This window comes from Sceloporus undulatus, chromosome 1, assembly GCF_019175285.1.
Source record: "Sceloporus undulatus isolate JIND9_A2432 ecotype Alabama chromosome 1, SceUnd_v1.1, whole genome shotgun sequence".
Taxonomy (NCBI): Eukaryota; Metazoa; Chordata; class Lepidosauria; order Squamata; family Phrynosomatidae; genus Sceloporus; species Sceloporus undulatus.
Window position 1 is genome coordinate 317,224,923 of NC_056522.1, and position 15,834 is coordinate 317,240,756.

At 43.8% G+C, this 15,834-nt stretch overlaps 2 protein-coding genes across 4 annotated transcripts in view; one reads left to right on the forward strand and one right to left on the reverse strand.

Moving 5' to 3' along the window:
* Positions 1-1,131: 1,131 nt before the first annotated feature.
* Positions 1,132-15,834, reverse strand: part of HEATR4 (HEAT repeat containing 4) — a 37,284-nt gene continuing 22,581 nt past the window's right edge. Inside the window, exons 12-17 of one of the 3 annotated variants that reach the window (XM_042445165.1) lie at positions 13,458-13,647; positions 10,381-10,459; positions 8,962-9,133; positions 7,795-7,856; positions 2,463-2,682; positions 1,132-1,536 (exon numbers count right to left, since the gene is read on the reverse strand). In XM_042445165.1, coding sequence (XP_042301099.1) covers positions 2,506-2,682; positions 7,795-7,856; positions 8,962-9,133; positions 10,381-10,459; positions 13,458-13,647 — 680 coding nt within the window. In that variant the 3' untranslated portion in view covers positions 1,132-1,536; positions 2,463-2,505. Of the gene's footprint in view, positions 1,537-1,561; positions 2,683-7,794; positions 7,857-8,961; positions 9,134-10,380; positions 10,460-13,457; positions 13,648-15,834 lie in introns of those variants that run through there. The other 2 variants (XM_042445164.1, XM_042445166.1) reach the window with 2 other exon arrangements.
* RIOX1 (ribosomal oxygenase 1) lies at positions 6,031-8,025 on the forward strand. The gene has a single exon (XM_042445167.1). It carries the CDS (start codon positions 6,091-6,093, stop codon positions 7,759-7,761), a length of 1,671 nt encoding a protein of 556 aa, XP_042301101.1. The 5' UTR covers positions 6,031-6,090; the 3' UTR covers positions 7,762-8,025.

Sequence of the window (15,834 nt, forward strand, 5' to 3'; positions counted from 1 at the left end):
AGAATGCTTATATTTATCAAAACAAGAATGATAAGCAAGAAAAACTTTTGTCATATTTGAGACCCACCCGGTAATATAAATAAACTGCTTTCCACTTCCTGGTTTGGACAAATTATCCACTCCAACACAAAACAACTGTGTATAAAATAAGAGTACAAGTAAAACATTGTTCTATTGTATACCACCACCTAGTGGTAAACTGTTTTTACAATGGTGACTGATGTGTTATGATCAGCCATGAAGCAGTTTATCCACTTAGGACCACACTGCTTACCTTCCCTTTGAGTTTTATAACTTGCTTGTCATCAAAGTCTATACATGGACTTCTTAAAAAGTAAAGGTAAAGGTATTTCCCATTGACAAGGTTGTCAAGTCATGTCCAACCATAGCGGGTGGTGCTCCTCTCCGTTACTAAACCAAAGAGACATTGTGATCCGAGACTGCTCTGTGATCATGTGGCCATCATGACTGCACAGAATGCTGTCTACTTTCCTACTGGAGTGGTACCTATTTATCTACTTGCATTTACATGCTTTCGAACTGCTAGGTTGGCAGAAGCTGGGATAGTGATGGGAGCTCACCCCATCATGCGGCACTCGGGCTTCAAACTGCCAACCTGTTGATCTTGCAATCAGCATCTTAACCACTTGAGCCACCACATCCCAGACTCAACCACACTCCAAGGGAGTGTGTTCCACTGTTGAACAGCTCTTACTGTCAAGAAGTTCCTCCTAATGTTTAGGTGGAATCTCTTTCCCTGTAGCTTGCATCCATTGTTCTGTGTTCTAATCTCTGGAGCAGCAGAAAACAGGCCTACTCCATCCTCAGTGTGACACCGCTTCAAATATTTAAACAGGGCTATCATATCACCCCTTAACTGTCTCTTCTCCAGGCTAAGCATATCCAGCTCCCTAAGTCTTTCCTTGTTTCTGTGTAGTTAGGCAGTGACAATGCTTCCAGGAAAGTGACAGCAACAGATGCCCTGCATACAAGATAAAGCACAAAACGGGTAAGCTGGAGTAGGTAGATTTAAGCCAATGTACAGCCTGATCTCATGGAGAGTTAGGTACACCAAGCCGATTAAAATCAATGGGCTTAGGCACTCCTAACTCAGCATGAGATTGGGCTGTATGTCTCAAATTGACTCAAACTAAAATACCATACTTTAACTGGTTTGTGGCGCAGGATTAAACAAAGGAAGCTTCTTAACATTAAGGAATTATGTTTTAACAGAAATATATAATAGTTCTGCTTCTGCTTGACATCTTGTATTGTTTGATATTTTCCCATCACTGCACAAGAATAATTTCTTGCAGATTCTAGATTCCTGCTGGTTCACTCTTCTGTGTTTTTGTGTATTCTGGCTTAATGACAATGCATAACTCTTTAATCATTTTTAAATATTTTATACAACTTTTCCACCTAAAGTACAGAAGAATTTTTTTAAAATATCTTCCCTGAACTGGACTGCTCTGTGTTCACCTGATGTTCCTCTGACCATTCCATTCAAATCATTCTATGTAGCTGCTGCAAGACCTAGTTTTGGGAAAAGGTGATACATAAATTGAATTTATTGAATTAGTATTGTAAAAGGGAAGTAATAAAATGAGAAGGTAGTGCATAGTGGTAGTACAAAGATCTTTGCTTTAGTTTAGAGGACATTTCTTTTAATTTCACTGAAAAATATTTTTTGTACAAATGTAAGAAATCTGAACTAATACATGGGTACAAATTTTTAAAAGCGTACAAAAAATACATTTACAAATCTCTATTTGTTTTAATTCCCTCTAGACATCTCTCCAAATCATCAGTTGTCCATAGGAAAGTACATTTCTGCTACTCAGACTGAGCTTGCCATGGCACCTATAAGCATATTGATATGACAAAGATGTATGGTCATGTTCCAATGTGTCTAGAGAAAAAATGAAATAGTGTGCCACTTAAGACATGTGTTAGGAACAGAGCTTAGGACAAAACATTCCAACCAAGTATAATGACTGACTACAAATAAATATAAAATAATTATTGTACAGTACTGTAGGAGCTTACAAATGACCAATGTCTTTGCACCCACCCCCTTTTCAAGTGTTGCATAAGCACATGTGGGTATGCATTGTAATGAACGTACATTAAAAACATTTTTTAAACCTGAAATGTTCAAAAACTGTTTTAACCATTGTGAAGGACTGTAATACTTCTAATATGCAGTATCTAGCAAGAGGCAGCCATGGCAGTTACACATCTGTTGTAGAAATATTATCAGCTATGCTGCAGGCAATGTATTGCTGGTAATGCTTGTTTCTAGTTCCTACTGTCCCAGAATATATCTTGAAGTTCAGGGATTCAGACTCCGAAAGTACATATTGGGACTCACACATGGGTACTATAGGCAATGGTAGTACTAATTTTTCCCCTGGGCCCGTAAAAAGCTATTGTCTGTGTACAACTTTAGAAGACTGTACCTTCTTTTCCACAGTAAAAGAGCCAGTATAATAAATGATCTAGTCATGGCACAAAAGAGACACCAGTTTCTTCACTCTTCTTGATGGCCTTAGATTCTTCCTGCTTCTTTGTGGCTGCCTTTGACTTCTTAGCACGTTCCTCCTTTTCAGCATTGTGTATTTCCAGTGCTTCTAAGAAAGCTCTTTGTGTCCATGGGTTTGGTGGGATTTCCAACCAAGGCTGAAATGTAAGTGTTAAAAGCAAAATTTGATTTGACAGAAGTGAAAATTTACACTTGATTCTTTCCTTGCCCCTTTGCAAACAGTCCTTGAATAAATCAGTGTGCTTCTACTACTACTAAAAATTTGTTCACATGCAAACTGGATATGATGGTTGGGATATTCTGCTAGGTATAGTGCAAAGTAGTAACGTATCCTAGCTCCAGACATTTTATATTATTGATGGAACCCAGTAATTATTAAAATCATCACTCAGTTATTGTAACCCATTAAGCTGCACCTTTTTTCATCAAGATTATTCAGACAATTGCACTCAATTTCAATTTCAACTTTTGAATTTAAAAAGTTACCATTACTCCTACTTGCCCGAATGCAAAAAGCTGCACAACATAATACTGAGCATGCCCCATTTACTTCTAAGAAACATACTAATGAATTTAGGCTTTCAGCCTCAATAGTACTTCTACTGGATATATCTAATGTTATTAAAGGCATAGCCACATTACAGAATTAAAGCAGTTTGACACCATTTTAACTGCCATGACTATCTTGACAAATCCTGGGATTTGTAGTTGGTGAGGCACCAGAGATCTCTGACTGGCCAGGATAAATACCTCAACAAACTACAAATACCAGTATTCTGTAGGATGGAACCATGACATCTAAAGTGTTTAATTCTTCAGTGGGAGTACATCCTAAGGCACACTTTGGTGGACATGGTGATTTAAACAGCTTCCCTGGGAGTAAGCCCCACTGAACATGGCTGAATCTCTGAGTAAACACACATAAATGAATCATATTGACAGTGGTTTATGTGATGTGTGGTTTTTAGTTTTTAATTGTTGTTTTTATGCATTGATATTGTGTTTTAATATGTTATATTGTTTAATACTGTCTTAAGGGGGGAGGGATAAAGTGTTTTTAATTGTCATATTTTATATTTTACTGTTGTTAACTGCCTGGATTTGTTTGCCAGAGGGCGGTATACAAATAATAATAATAATAATAATAATAAATAATAAATAATAATAATAATAATTATTATTATTATAAATGGATGTCATACTGAGGTATAATAATAAGTTTTATTTTTACCCTGCCTCTCTGTCAAAGAGACAACGAAGGCGGCTTACAATTAACAGGAAAATATACAATACCCCATATCCTAACTATTTCCTCTCTCCCCTAAAACATCAATTAAACACATTAAACATTTAAAAACAATACATTAAAATAATCAAAGATGGGCAGATGGGGCTGTAGAGTACTCAGTGTGATGGTAGATTCAATATAGTGGTTTGTGTGTTGGACTACTACAACTCTGGAAATTTGAGATGTTCATTTGAGATGTGTTGATGGAGAAAAGGGCTGAGGATGCTGTGGATGGCCAAGAAGACAAACAAATGAGTTCCAGAGAAGTTCAAGCCTCAACTATCCCTGAAGGCCAGGATGACTAGACTGAGGCTCTTATACCTTGGCCACATCATTCGGGGAAAAAATGAACCATTAGAAAAGGCAAGAAAGGTAAAGGGCAGTAGAAAGAGAGGAAGGCCATACGCCAGTTGTGTTAGACTCGACCAGGCCTCAGCCTGCAGGACATGAGAAAAAAGGCTGAAGACAGGGGTCTTTTTCTCATCCATAGGGTCACCATGAATCAAAGTTGACTCAAGAGCAGTTAACAACAAAAGTAGGTTTTGAACGATAGTGGAATCAACTGCAAATGAAATCAATGCATTTTACTCATGCAGAAGTGTGTTTGAGGCATGGCTCACAACCTAAACCTATGTATATTTACTGAGATTTAATTCTAATTGCTCCCAAATAAACATATTTAGAAGAGTGTCAGTATGGTGTGGTAGTTGAGTGTTGGATTAGGACTCTGGGAGACCAGGGCTCAAATCCCCCCGCCAGCCATGGAAATCCACTGGGTGATTTGAACAAGTCACACTCTCTCAGCCTAAGAAGAAGGCAGTGCCTCTGAATCAATCTTGGCAAAAAAAAATCCTATCACAGGGTCGCTGCAACTCAGAACACACCTGAAGGCAAAGCATGGTGTAGTGGTTTGAGCATTGTTCTTTAGGTTGCTAGGTTTCTCTTTTGGCAGCATGTTTTACAACTGGTTGTCATATGGACTGCAGTCATACTCAGCTTTTAAACTTTGGACAGGCTCCTTGTGGAGAAACTTACTGATTTAAACAATATAGGTCCAACTGAAAAAATAATCCAGTTTGAGACTGCTTTAGCTGCCGTGGCTCAGTGCTAGGGCATCCTGGGAATTGTAGTTTATTGTGGCACCAGAGTTCTTCGGCAGAGAAGGCTAAATGTCTCACAGAATTACAGTTCCCAGTTTTTGAACTAGATTATTTCTGCAGTATGTTTTGGACCAGAGTATCTGAACTTCTGGTTCTTAGTCTGGTCATTCCTGGGGAGTTTAGAAATTCATGTAAATGTTGCTTATTTCAGGAATCAAAGAAACCAAGGAGGGCAACAGGAGCTATTTGGCCATTTTCAGCCAGGCTGGTCCCTGGGGCCCTTCTCACATTGTTTTCATATTGAAAGGCCAGGCCTGCATAGCTAGGCCCAACATGCCCAGAATTTTGGAGTCTTTTCTTCCAGTCTAAGGGAGTGCCATTTTGGTCGGAGGAGATGGCATAGGCTTTTACACGATGGTTGGCATCAGGCCTGTGAGTTGCTCTTGGCACTTCTCTCCAGGGGGATAATTTGCTGGTCAGCTGCAGAATTAGCAGTTCATTTGTCTATGGTTGGATTATGCCTTTGGGGACCTGGGTTCGAATCCCAGCTTGGAAATGTAATAATAACAATAATAATAATAATAAAATGGCTGAGCTGATTTTCGAAACCTGGTCCCCAAAGTCCTAACCCATGACTCCATTGCCATTATTAATAACCATGTAAACCGGCTGGGTGACCGTGTGCAAGAGGCCCCACTCCCTCAGCCTCCTCAGGGGAAGGAAGAAGAGACCTGCCCAGGAAACCCCAGGACAGGTCCTCCTTGGGGAGGCCCTCAGTGGGGAAAGGGTCATTTGAAGGCACGCCACAACCACCCAAAACCTATCCCAGGCTCCGTCAGGCTCTTCAACTCCCAGGACTCCTGAACAATGGGCTTCTGGGAATTGAAGTCCAAAAGACCTGGAGGCCCCCGGGACAAGCGAGGGCTCAAGCGCTATGCAAAACGCCAGGCGAGAATTGCGAGGGAGGTCGCGCGAGACTTCCCCCTCCGCCGCTCAGCGAGAGAACTCCCTTCCCTGCGCGCGCGCTTCCTGGAGGACCTGTGGGCGGGGCTCCGCATCAATTCTCGCAGCCCACACCGGAAAAAGAACAAGGCAGGGCCGCTTCCGCCGGAAGTGCTTTCTTTGGGCGTCGCGTGTTGCGTCGTCCGAGTTTCAAAATGGCGCTGCCGGGTCCTCGAGTGTCAGCGCTGTCTGCCTACCGCTCTCTCTCTGTCCAGCCGCAAGAGCGGAGGCGGAGAGACGGAGGCGGCGAGGGAAGACCCGCGAGGAAGGGCGAGGCCTCTGGGAAGCGGCTCAAAGGGGTGGCGAAGAAGCGGAGGAGGCTGCTGAAGGAGGAGGCGGCTCCCCTGAGGAACCAGGGACACAAGCGTCGAGCCCTGGAGGAGGAAAGCTCCCCAAGAGGAGGGGGAGAGGAAGAGGAGGGCCCCCTCTCCTCCACCCCCCTCCGACGCCTCCTGAAGGACCTGGGCCGCATCCCTGACAGCCGCCGTCGCGCCTCCAGGCTCTTTGAGTGGGTCGTGGCCCCCGTCCCCCTTGAGCGCTTCATGGGCCACTTCTGGGAGAAGCGCCCCCTCTTGGTCTGCCGCAACGACCGGGGCTACTACAGGGGCCTCTTCTCCACCTCGGAGCTGGACGCCCTCCTCCGCCGCCGGGAGGTCCTCTTTGGGGTCAACCTGGACGTCACCAGCTACCAGGACGGCAGGAGGGAGACCCACAACCCTGTGGGGCGGGCCCTGCCTCCCGTCGTGTGGGACTTCTTCCACCAGGGCTGTTCGCTGCGTCTCCTCAACCCACAGGCCTTCTCCAGCACCGTCTGGCACCTCCTCTCCCTCCTCCAGGAGCACTTCGGCTCCATGGTGGGAGCCAACGCCTACCTGACCCCGGCAGGGACCCAGGGCTTCGCTCCCCATTATGACGACATCGAAGCCTTCGTCCTCCAGCTGGAGGGGAAGAAGCACTGGAGGGTCTACAGACCCAGGAGGGAGGCCGAGGTCTTGCCCCGCTTCTCCAGTGGCAACTTCACCCAGGAGGAGATCGGGGAGCCTGTCCTCGAGGCCGTCTTAGAAGCCGGGGACTTGCTGTACTTCCCGCGAGGGTTCATCCACCAAGGGGACTGTCTCCCCGACGCGCATTCGCTCCACATAACTGTGTCTTCCTTCCAGCGAAACACCTGGGGGGACCTGTTGGAAAAGCTGCTCCCGGCAGCATTGCAGATGGCCCTCGAAGAGGACGTGGAGTATCGCCAAGGGCTGCCCCTGGACTACTTGGAGTACATGGGCGCACTGAGCTCGGATAGTCCTGATCCACGCCGAGGCGCCTTCATGCAAAAGGTCAACAGGCTAATAACAAAGCTGATGGATTATGCGCCAGTTGATGCTGCGGTGGATCAGAAAGCCAAGGATTTTCTTCACGATTGCCTTCCTCCGGTGCTGACCGAGAGCGAAAAGGCATTAAGTGTGTATGGACATCCAGCGCGGTGGGAGAATGGAAATGTCCACAGTGTGGATGTCCAGGTCAAGGGAACAACGCTGGTGCGGCTGCTTCGGTATGGGATTGTCAGACTGTGCAGTGAAGGAGGCAGCATGATGCTGTATTATACTACAGAGAATTCAAGGGTGTACCACAAGGAGGAGCCCAAGTACTGTGAAATCGAACCTGAATATGCAGAGAGCATTGAATTCTTGCTCTCCTCTTATCCAGAGTACGTCAGTGTGGAAGCCCTTCCTTGTACTACCTTGGATGATAAGATTGCCTTGACCACTGTCTTGTTTGAGAAAGGATTGTTGGTTACTAAGGACCCTCTACCTGCTACACATGATCAAAATTAATACAGAATTGGAATGTGTTTTTCTTATACTTACTAGTAAATTTAAGGTGCTAGACCAGAGCTCTGAGAAGTTCCTGCTGGGCAAGTGAGTTTCATCTGGAGAGACAAAAATTAGTCTAGTTGTAAAAAGAATTAATGCTGCAACGCAATCTGCAGATTGAAGATTTTTTAAAAAGGCACAGTGTAGTGATCATTTTTGTGTTTGAATTGTGGGCCAAGTTTTGAAGGGTTTTTTAAACTAATAAAGTTTATAACAAAGCATAAATGGTACACAGTTTATAAATTACTGGAAAAAATAATTTCACATTTAAATATAATGTTAAGGTTTTCCACAGAGTACTACTCCACCATCTAGGCTGCATCTGCATTGCACAAATAATACAGTTTGACACTGCTTTAACGGTCATGCTCCATTTTATTGAATCCTGGGATTTGTAGTTTGATGTGGTACCAAAAGTCTCTGATAGAGAAGGCTAAATGTTTCACAAAACTACAAATTCCAGAATTTCATATCTTTGAGCCATGACAGTTACAATGGTGTCAAAAGGCATTATTTCTGCAGTGCAAATGCATCCCTAGTTGTGGTGTAAAAGGGTTTCCACCAAGTTTCAATTATGTCCTTTGTGACAGCTTGTTTGTTTGCTATCTAGGGGCCATTCTATGTCTTCCAAGCATTGACAGCCTCATCAGTAGAAGCCTAGCCACTAAACGATAAATTGACCACAGCAGTTATGATCACAGTGACATTGAATAGTTGTGATCTGCAGCAGTTAACAGACTGGAGTCATGGTTATTTAAGATATTATGAACATAACCATTTCAATCAAGTGTTTGATTAAAAATTAAAGTAGGCATTACACTGGCATATACTGAAGTAACTAAACTAGTTTGGGCACAGATAAGTTACCACATAACCATTTGATTAGTAAACACTATTCTTAATGCTTATCAACTACCTTGAAGTTTATGATCCTACATATCTTACAAATATACATATTAAAGATAGCTGAGGAAAGCATCTTTAGTAGAGACTTTAATATCTCCACTAATGCTTGCTTACTTACTGAAAATGAAAGATTTCTAAATAGGGTCTTAAACTATAGTCACATTGTGATTTGTAGTGTTAAAGCTGCCTTTAGGACCTTCTGTGAAACAAAAAATCAAAACTACCAATCTTGCTTTTTCTGTCCTCCCCAATTACCAGTGAAAACGACTTGAACAACAGCAAGGAAGATGTCCCGAATCTCTCTGTATGCAAAAATGTCTCCCTTCTCACGATAGATGCGATGGGCTTCCTGCCATGTGTTCTCTGTAACCTCTTGAAGTTTCAGCACTTTCTCAATCACTAAATCTTTCTGGCTCAGTGTGACAATCTGCAACAGAAACAGTGTGTTTTTTATGGTGCTTTTCATCACTAGAATTTAAGTATGCCCTTTCTCAGATCTTAATTATCACTCAGAAACCTTGGTTGCATTATGTAAACATGGGGATGGGATAGAGGAAGGGTATATTTTTGAAAAGTGGGTTTCTAGTGTATTGACGTAGATTTTTGATACACCTGAATCTTGTAATCTTGAATATGATCAAACTCCAAGGGTTTACATAGGACAATAACACTACCTCATGACACATTATCTCAGTTTATTTCCAGGTACTCATTAAAACAATGTCTGCAATAAAGTGTTGGCAAATGCTAGAGATATGAAGAAATACGTGAGTTTAGTGAGAGATGGAGTCTGGACAATCAAATCAAGGCATTAACTCAGCCTCCTGGTAATATCTAGATATGCTGGAATGCAACTCAAGAATGCTGACTGGGAGTAGCATGTCTACATGCCGTGGCAAGTGATAGAGGAACACTGTTAACCTGTTAAGCCCCAACTCTTCCAAATAATTATTGTTTTTGTAGTCTTGCGGTATGAAGCTAGAGCTAAGAACATAGCCAGCCTTGAAAGTTGAGGAAATGAGGGAATATTAATGCTGCTGTTTCTCCATAATAGGTTTAAAGCTAGGAAATAAAAGTCCACTTCTTGCAAAACAACTCCAAGATGTACAGAGTTATTTAAAAACAAAAAATCATCTTGAAATTGAAAAGGTCGTACATCAAAGAGAGAATATTTAAAGTCTGATTAACTCCCTTTATGCTAGCTTTCCAACTGGGTAAATACTAATGAGTCGCACCCAAGTGTTGCATTTCCTCTATCTGTGTGTCCCCTTTCTGATTGTGTGGATAGGATTGCAACATACCTGAATACAACAAGTAGCACAGTGGGAATTTCTTCTTGTTTGACTCCTTATCTAGTATAACTGTTCTTCAGTCATATTAAGACTATAAGAAATTCAAGTATTTACTTCAGTTGCCCTGACATATTGGACTACGACCCTTTAATCCCATCCTGACTTCTCCAGTTGCTCTATAACATTCCATGATAACATACAATTTCTTGTTTGATCATTCTATATCATTTTGAACCATCCAAGATTATACAGGTATAGCAGCTGGGGGTGGGGAAAAACAGTGCTCTTACTATGTGTTTTATAGTGCTACACAGTTCTGTTTAGTCTCAAAGTAGGGAAAACCTGTTTTTGATTGTTTAAATTTTATTTTATTTTTTTGCACCTTGTTCTTGATCTTCTGGATCATTTCTTGTTCCTCTTCCTGTTCAAAACTGAAAGTCCTCACAGCATGACTCACCTCCCTACATGAAAAGTAATATTATGTTAGTTGTGTCTTGCTGCAGAACCCTCTAAATGAAAACTCCACAGGGAACACTGTTGGATAGTTCCCTACTCTGTGCTGTCCTTCTCACACTGCAGGTTGTTTTTAATGATGTCTTGCTGCTAATAGAAAGCAAGCTACTAATCAGGTTCCAACTGTCTATATACCATCTGCCATCTGCTTTGCACAATACACTAAGCCTCGGGAGCAGATCTGATGGTGGTTTTAGAGGGAGTGGGAAGGGAAGCACCTGTTACATGAACAGAAGTCTAATTGTGTAACAGGAATTTAACCCTATATTTATTTTGGGCTTTGCTAAATACGTGCACATAGTGCCCTCATTTATTTGATATGCTACAACAACATCAGTAGTGTGTAGTCTATTCCTTTTGCTGCTAAGAGATTTTTTCATTTTAAAGAAGTGGTGGGCAATACACAGCCCACAAGCTGCATTTGGCATCCCATTTGTTTTTTGAAGGGATCCTATGCACTTGTCATTCATCCCTTGCTGCTCCAGAACTGCAGTGAAGACAAAAGAAAAAGCTGCCATTTGCCTTAAAACTAGACTTGCATGACTGCAGACGCTGTTTAGAAGGTGATTGGTACAAAGCACTAATCAGCTTATAAACATATTCACTACATGCAACATTTGGGGGGAGGGGGGCGAATACTGTTCTCTGTGTGTGTGTGTGTGTCCCTTTTATGATGATGCAGCACTGCTGCAATTCAGTGATGTTGAAGAAGTTCCCCTGTAAATTAGAGGGAGAATAACATGCCCAGGGAACCACTGTGGCATAGTTCTCAAAATTCTCAGCTTGGACAAGAAACCCACTGGGTGACCTTGGACAAGTCACACTCTCGGCCTCAGGGGAAAGCAATGGTAAACCTCCTCTGAACAAATCTTGACATGAAAACCCCCATGATAGGGCCTTAGGGTTGGGATAAGGGTTGGGAAGTACTTGGAGGCACATAACAACAACAAAATGCCCAGAGCCAGCAAGGTTTAGTGGTTTGAGCATTGCACTTATCACTCTAGAGATCAAGGTTTGATTATCATGGAAATCCACCATGTGACCTTGGGTGAGTCACATGCTCTCAATCTCAGAAAACCCAGTGATAGGTTCACCTTGGGGGTCTCCATAAGTTGGAAACGACACATAACAACAGCATGCCCATCGCATCTGTGGAAGTTGTCCAGTCTGGCTTTAGACCTTTAGGCTTATTATAAGCTGACTCAAGCCTCCATCTTCTTCCTTGGTTCCACCAATTCTGCAAAATTCTTGGGATGGGACATAATGGGCGATTTGACAGAACCCCTCAACTTTTCCAAGTGATGTGAATTTGTATTTGCAGGAACTAATGAGTATTGACAGAGCAGGACTGAGAAGCAGGCTTAATCCTAACATACTGGCAAAACCTACCAGATATAACTTAACTTTGCTCTTTGGTGCTAAGGTCTCTGTTCAGTAGCATGTAGAATAAGTTTATTAGAAGAGGTAGTATTTCTCACAAGCTGCTGGAGTGATATATATTTATTACATTTCTGGCTGTTTGAGGTTTTGGTGTGCTGGGGCAAAGCATGGAACACTGAAGAACAGGTGGCTGTGAATCGCAGATTTCATGCTACCGGGGTTACTGATGATTCAGAAGTAATTTTTGTGGTATAGTAAACGTTTCAGATCAATCTAGAACTTCTCAGGTAATAAATGGAGAATCATACCTCCAGAAGCCGCTGGGAGTGCTATTCTCCATCTATTGCTTGCCTCCAATTACATTTCGGAAATGTGGAAGTGACCTTACAAGATCAGACAGTTTGGGGCTTAATGTGAATGGAAAACCTTTTTAAAATTATTTTTCAAATGAAAATTATATAATTTCCTGCATTTCAAGAGCATAATTTGCTATAATCTCCTTGATTTAGGCTGCAATCCTACACAGGTGTAACTGAGATTAAATCCCACTCTGTTCAGTAGAACTTGCATTCGTGAATGTCAGAAAGAGCCTTGTGAGCATACTGATGTATTTTGTGTAGTTATTTGGCACTGGGAGGGGAGAAATCAGATTGGCCAGGAAGCTCCCCTTGCAATCCAATAAAATCAATGGAATAACAATGTACGGGCGTCAAGAATACAACCTTCATTTTTAAAACCTGTCAGATGTAAAGCACATTCTTAAAAGATGTAACTGTTAAGTTGAAATGTTTTGAATATCTTCCAAGTGGTTTTAGGAGAAAGAAATTTGTTTTTGCTGTCAATGTTATTTTGCCTCTCAGTCCAACATGGTCCCTGAGGTAATGGGCAATGGATAAAAACATTACTGAGGGTCCCGGGGGCTAGATTAGCCTCCACAGTAAGGAGGTCATATTCCATCTTCGCCCCGACCCTCTGGAATACGCTACCCATAGAGCTCCGCTCGGCCACCTCCCTGGCCCAGTTCAGGAAGGAATTAAAAACCTTCCTGTTCCAACTAGCATTCCCCGACACAAGCTCCAGCTAGTCTTCCCCCTCTGACAGCAGTGATGGCTGGCTGACGGGGTTTTAATATTGGTTTTAACAGTTTTATTGTATTTGTACTGTTGTTATTTTGATTTGCTGTGTTGATGTATTGTATTGTTTTGATTTGCTGTGAACCGCCCTGATCACAGGAAGGGCGGTATACAAATAAAATTTTTATTTATTTATTATTATTATTTAAAACAATCCATAGATTTTTTTAAAAATTAAACTAAAAAGAATCCTTAAAATAATTTTAAACAAACAGTTAAAACAGTCAGAGCAGTTTCAAGAACCAAAGACTGTGTGAAACACTACCAAATTTAAGCTGCCCACCAGAAACTCAGAAAGGATAACCTTCTGTCTGAATTCTCTTGGCAAGGAGTTCCATAGTCAGGATGCTGCTCCAGAGAAAGTTTTTTGTTTACCAAGCACAAATGTTTCTAGGTTTTTGTTTTGTTTTGTTTAAGGAAGCAACTGACTTACTCTTTAACTAGTTCATTCGGTTCCATTATCATTCTCTCTTGCAAAGCAGCTCTGACGGTTTCATCCTTCATGTTGAGAGTGATGATGCTACGGCAAGCTTCTCTCCGTACTCCAGGATCTTCTTCATAATGAAGGGCCCAGAGAAGAAGGTTTTTTAGGTAGGAACTTGCTTCACCTATCTGTCCCAGAGCTGTCAGAAAAGAAAACTATGTTTATTTCATGCCTTTAAAATACATAAGTTATAAAGTAGAGATGTAAAATTTCTAGAAATTTTGAAATCATTTTTTAAAAAATGTTTTATTGTTTTTTTTCAAAGAAAAAGTAAATTTGGGTAGGAACTGAAATGGGTGCAGAACTTAATTTCACATCAAACTTAAAATTTATTTTACTGCTATACCAACATAAAATGTTTCATTTATATCTTAGCCTATAACATTGTACATATATTAGGCCAATGGCAATTTAACGCTAATAAAAGTAGAGTGTCAGATCAGAGAAGTAATAGTGCCCTATATTCCTGCTTTGGTCGGCCCCACCTGGAATTTGTGTCCTCCTGGGCACCCACAAGTCAAAGGACAGGTTGCTTACCTGTAAACAGTATTTCTTCGAGTGGTATCTGCGAAATACATACAATGGGTTTCCACTGCGCCTGCGCAGTGCTGCTCGGAACCTACTGAATCACTGGGCAGAGTTACTCTGCAACATATTGAACTTTTGGCGGTAACTCCGCACACCCTTTATAAGGGCCCCTGCCTTCCCGCTCTTTCCCCAGTTCCGCAATTTTTTCCCCAAGCAGGCGAGGGAAAGAGCCAATGTGAGCAGGACCTGAGGGGACGGACGGGTGGGATTTGTATGTATTCGCAGATGACCACCGAAGAAATACTGTTACAGGTAAGCAACCTGTCCTCTCTTCGGGTCTCGCGAATCATACAAATGGGTACCGTGACCACTTTGAAGGAGGGTCCTCCAACGGAGAGAAGACGGAGGAACCCAGGATTGGAGAGGTCGAAGACGAAGTCTTGCCCGGGGGTGACAATGTCGTCGAGCCATGTGGCCCGGGCGACTTGGACGTCTCTGGCTCTCACCCTTCCGTGGGAGATGCACGGCCTGAGGGATGTGTCAGGGCCTGAAACCGATCCGGAGGGAGGAGGCGGCAGTTTTTGGAGTCGAGGATGCCCCGATGAACTTGACCTGTCTGTCAGTGTGAAGTGGGACTTTCCCTGTTGACGACCAGCCCGAGGGAGTCCAAGAGGTGCAAGGTGAATGAGACTGCCTCCTGCGCTCGTCTGGGATTCGGCTGCAAACAGCCAGTCCATCCAGGTAGGGAAAGACCATGAAGCCCTTCTGATGAGTAGCCACCACCGTGCCATGCACTTGTGAAGACTCGTGGGCCGTGGCCAAGCCGAAAGGGAGCACGTTGAGTGGGTACGCGGAGGACCGACAGCGAAGGCGAGGAATCTCCGGTGGGACTCTCGGATCCCGATGTGGAAGTAGGCGTCCTTCAGTCTACGGTCCGCGAACCCAGGCCCTGGTGGAGCAGAGGCAGAATGGAAGCCAAGGTTACCATTCGAAAGCGACGGTACTCAAGGAAAAGTTCAATTGTCCAAGTCCAGGATGGGCCTGATGCCCCATCTGCTTCCGGTACTGTGAAGTACTGGAGAAAAATGCCCGAGGACATTGGTCGGGCGGCAAAGGGAGATTGCCCCTACAAGCAGGTGCGCACTCGTCGAGAAGGGTGTCCGAGGGGGAGTGGAATGAAGGTTCCAGTTGGAGGGAGCTCTTGGAATTCGAGGGCGTAACCCCTGCGGACGATGTTGAGAACCCACGAGTCCGATGTAGGAGCCCAGGTGTTACATAGGGCCTCAAAATGTCCAAAAAGAAGAGGGGGGAAGGAGAGACGAAGCGCGCTGCGTCCCTTCAGGCTTCCTTCTTCCCCTGGTCGGTGTCCTGCCGGCGGGACTTGCGGTAACCGAGGGGAAGTTTGGACGGCCAGGGAGGAGAAGACTGCGAGGGGAAGCGGTGTCTCTGGGACCCTGCTGCTGGACTGCCGATCCCGGGGGAAGGTCCCCCTGTGACTGACCTTGCGGCTGCCACGGCGCTGACGCTTCCGAATGGAGAACCGTGCTGAGGACATGCCGTGCTTCTTCGCGCCCGCCTTCATCCTGAACTTGCGGTTCAGGCGGGTCGTCGTCCTCGCGGAAGAGCCCGTCCCGTCGAGCGGCTGTCCTCAATGGCCGCCCTGACCGTTGGGTTGAGGTCGGAGGCCCCAACCAGCGTGGCGTCTCAGTGCCAGGATGCTGACATGGCTCTCCCCGAACAGTCCGCCATGGTCCTGGAAGTGGGAGCCAACTTCCGATGGAATGGGCCTCGTCCCTGA

Excerpts from the sequence above, each read along its gene's own strand:
- RIOX1 (XM_042445167.1), top strand. The coding sequence starts at position 6,091 with ATGGCGCTGCCGGGTCCTCGAGTGTCAGCGCTGTCTGCCTACCGCTCT.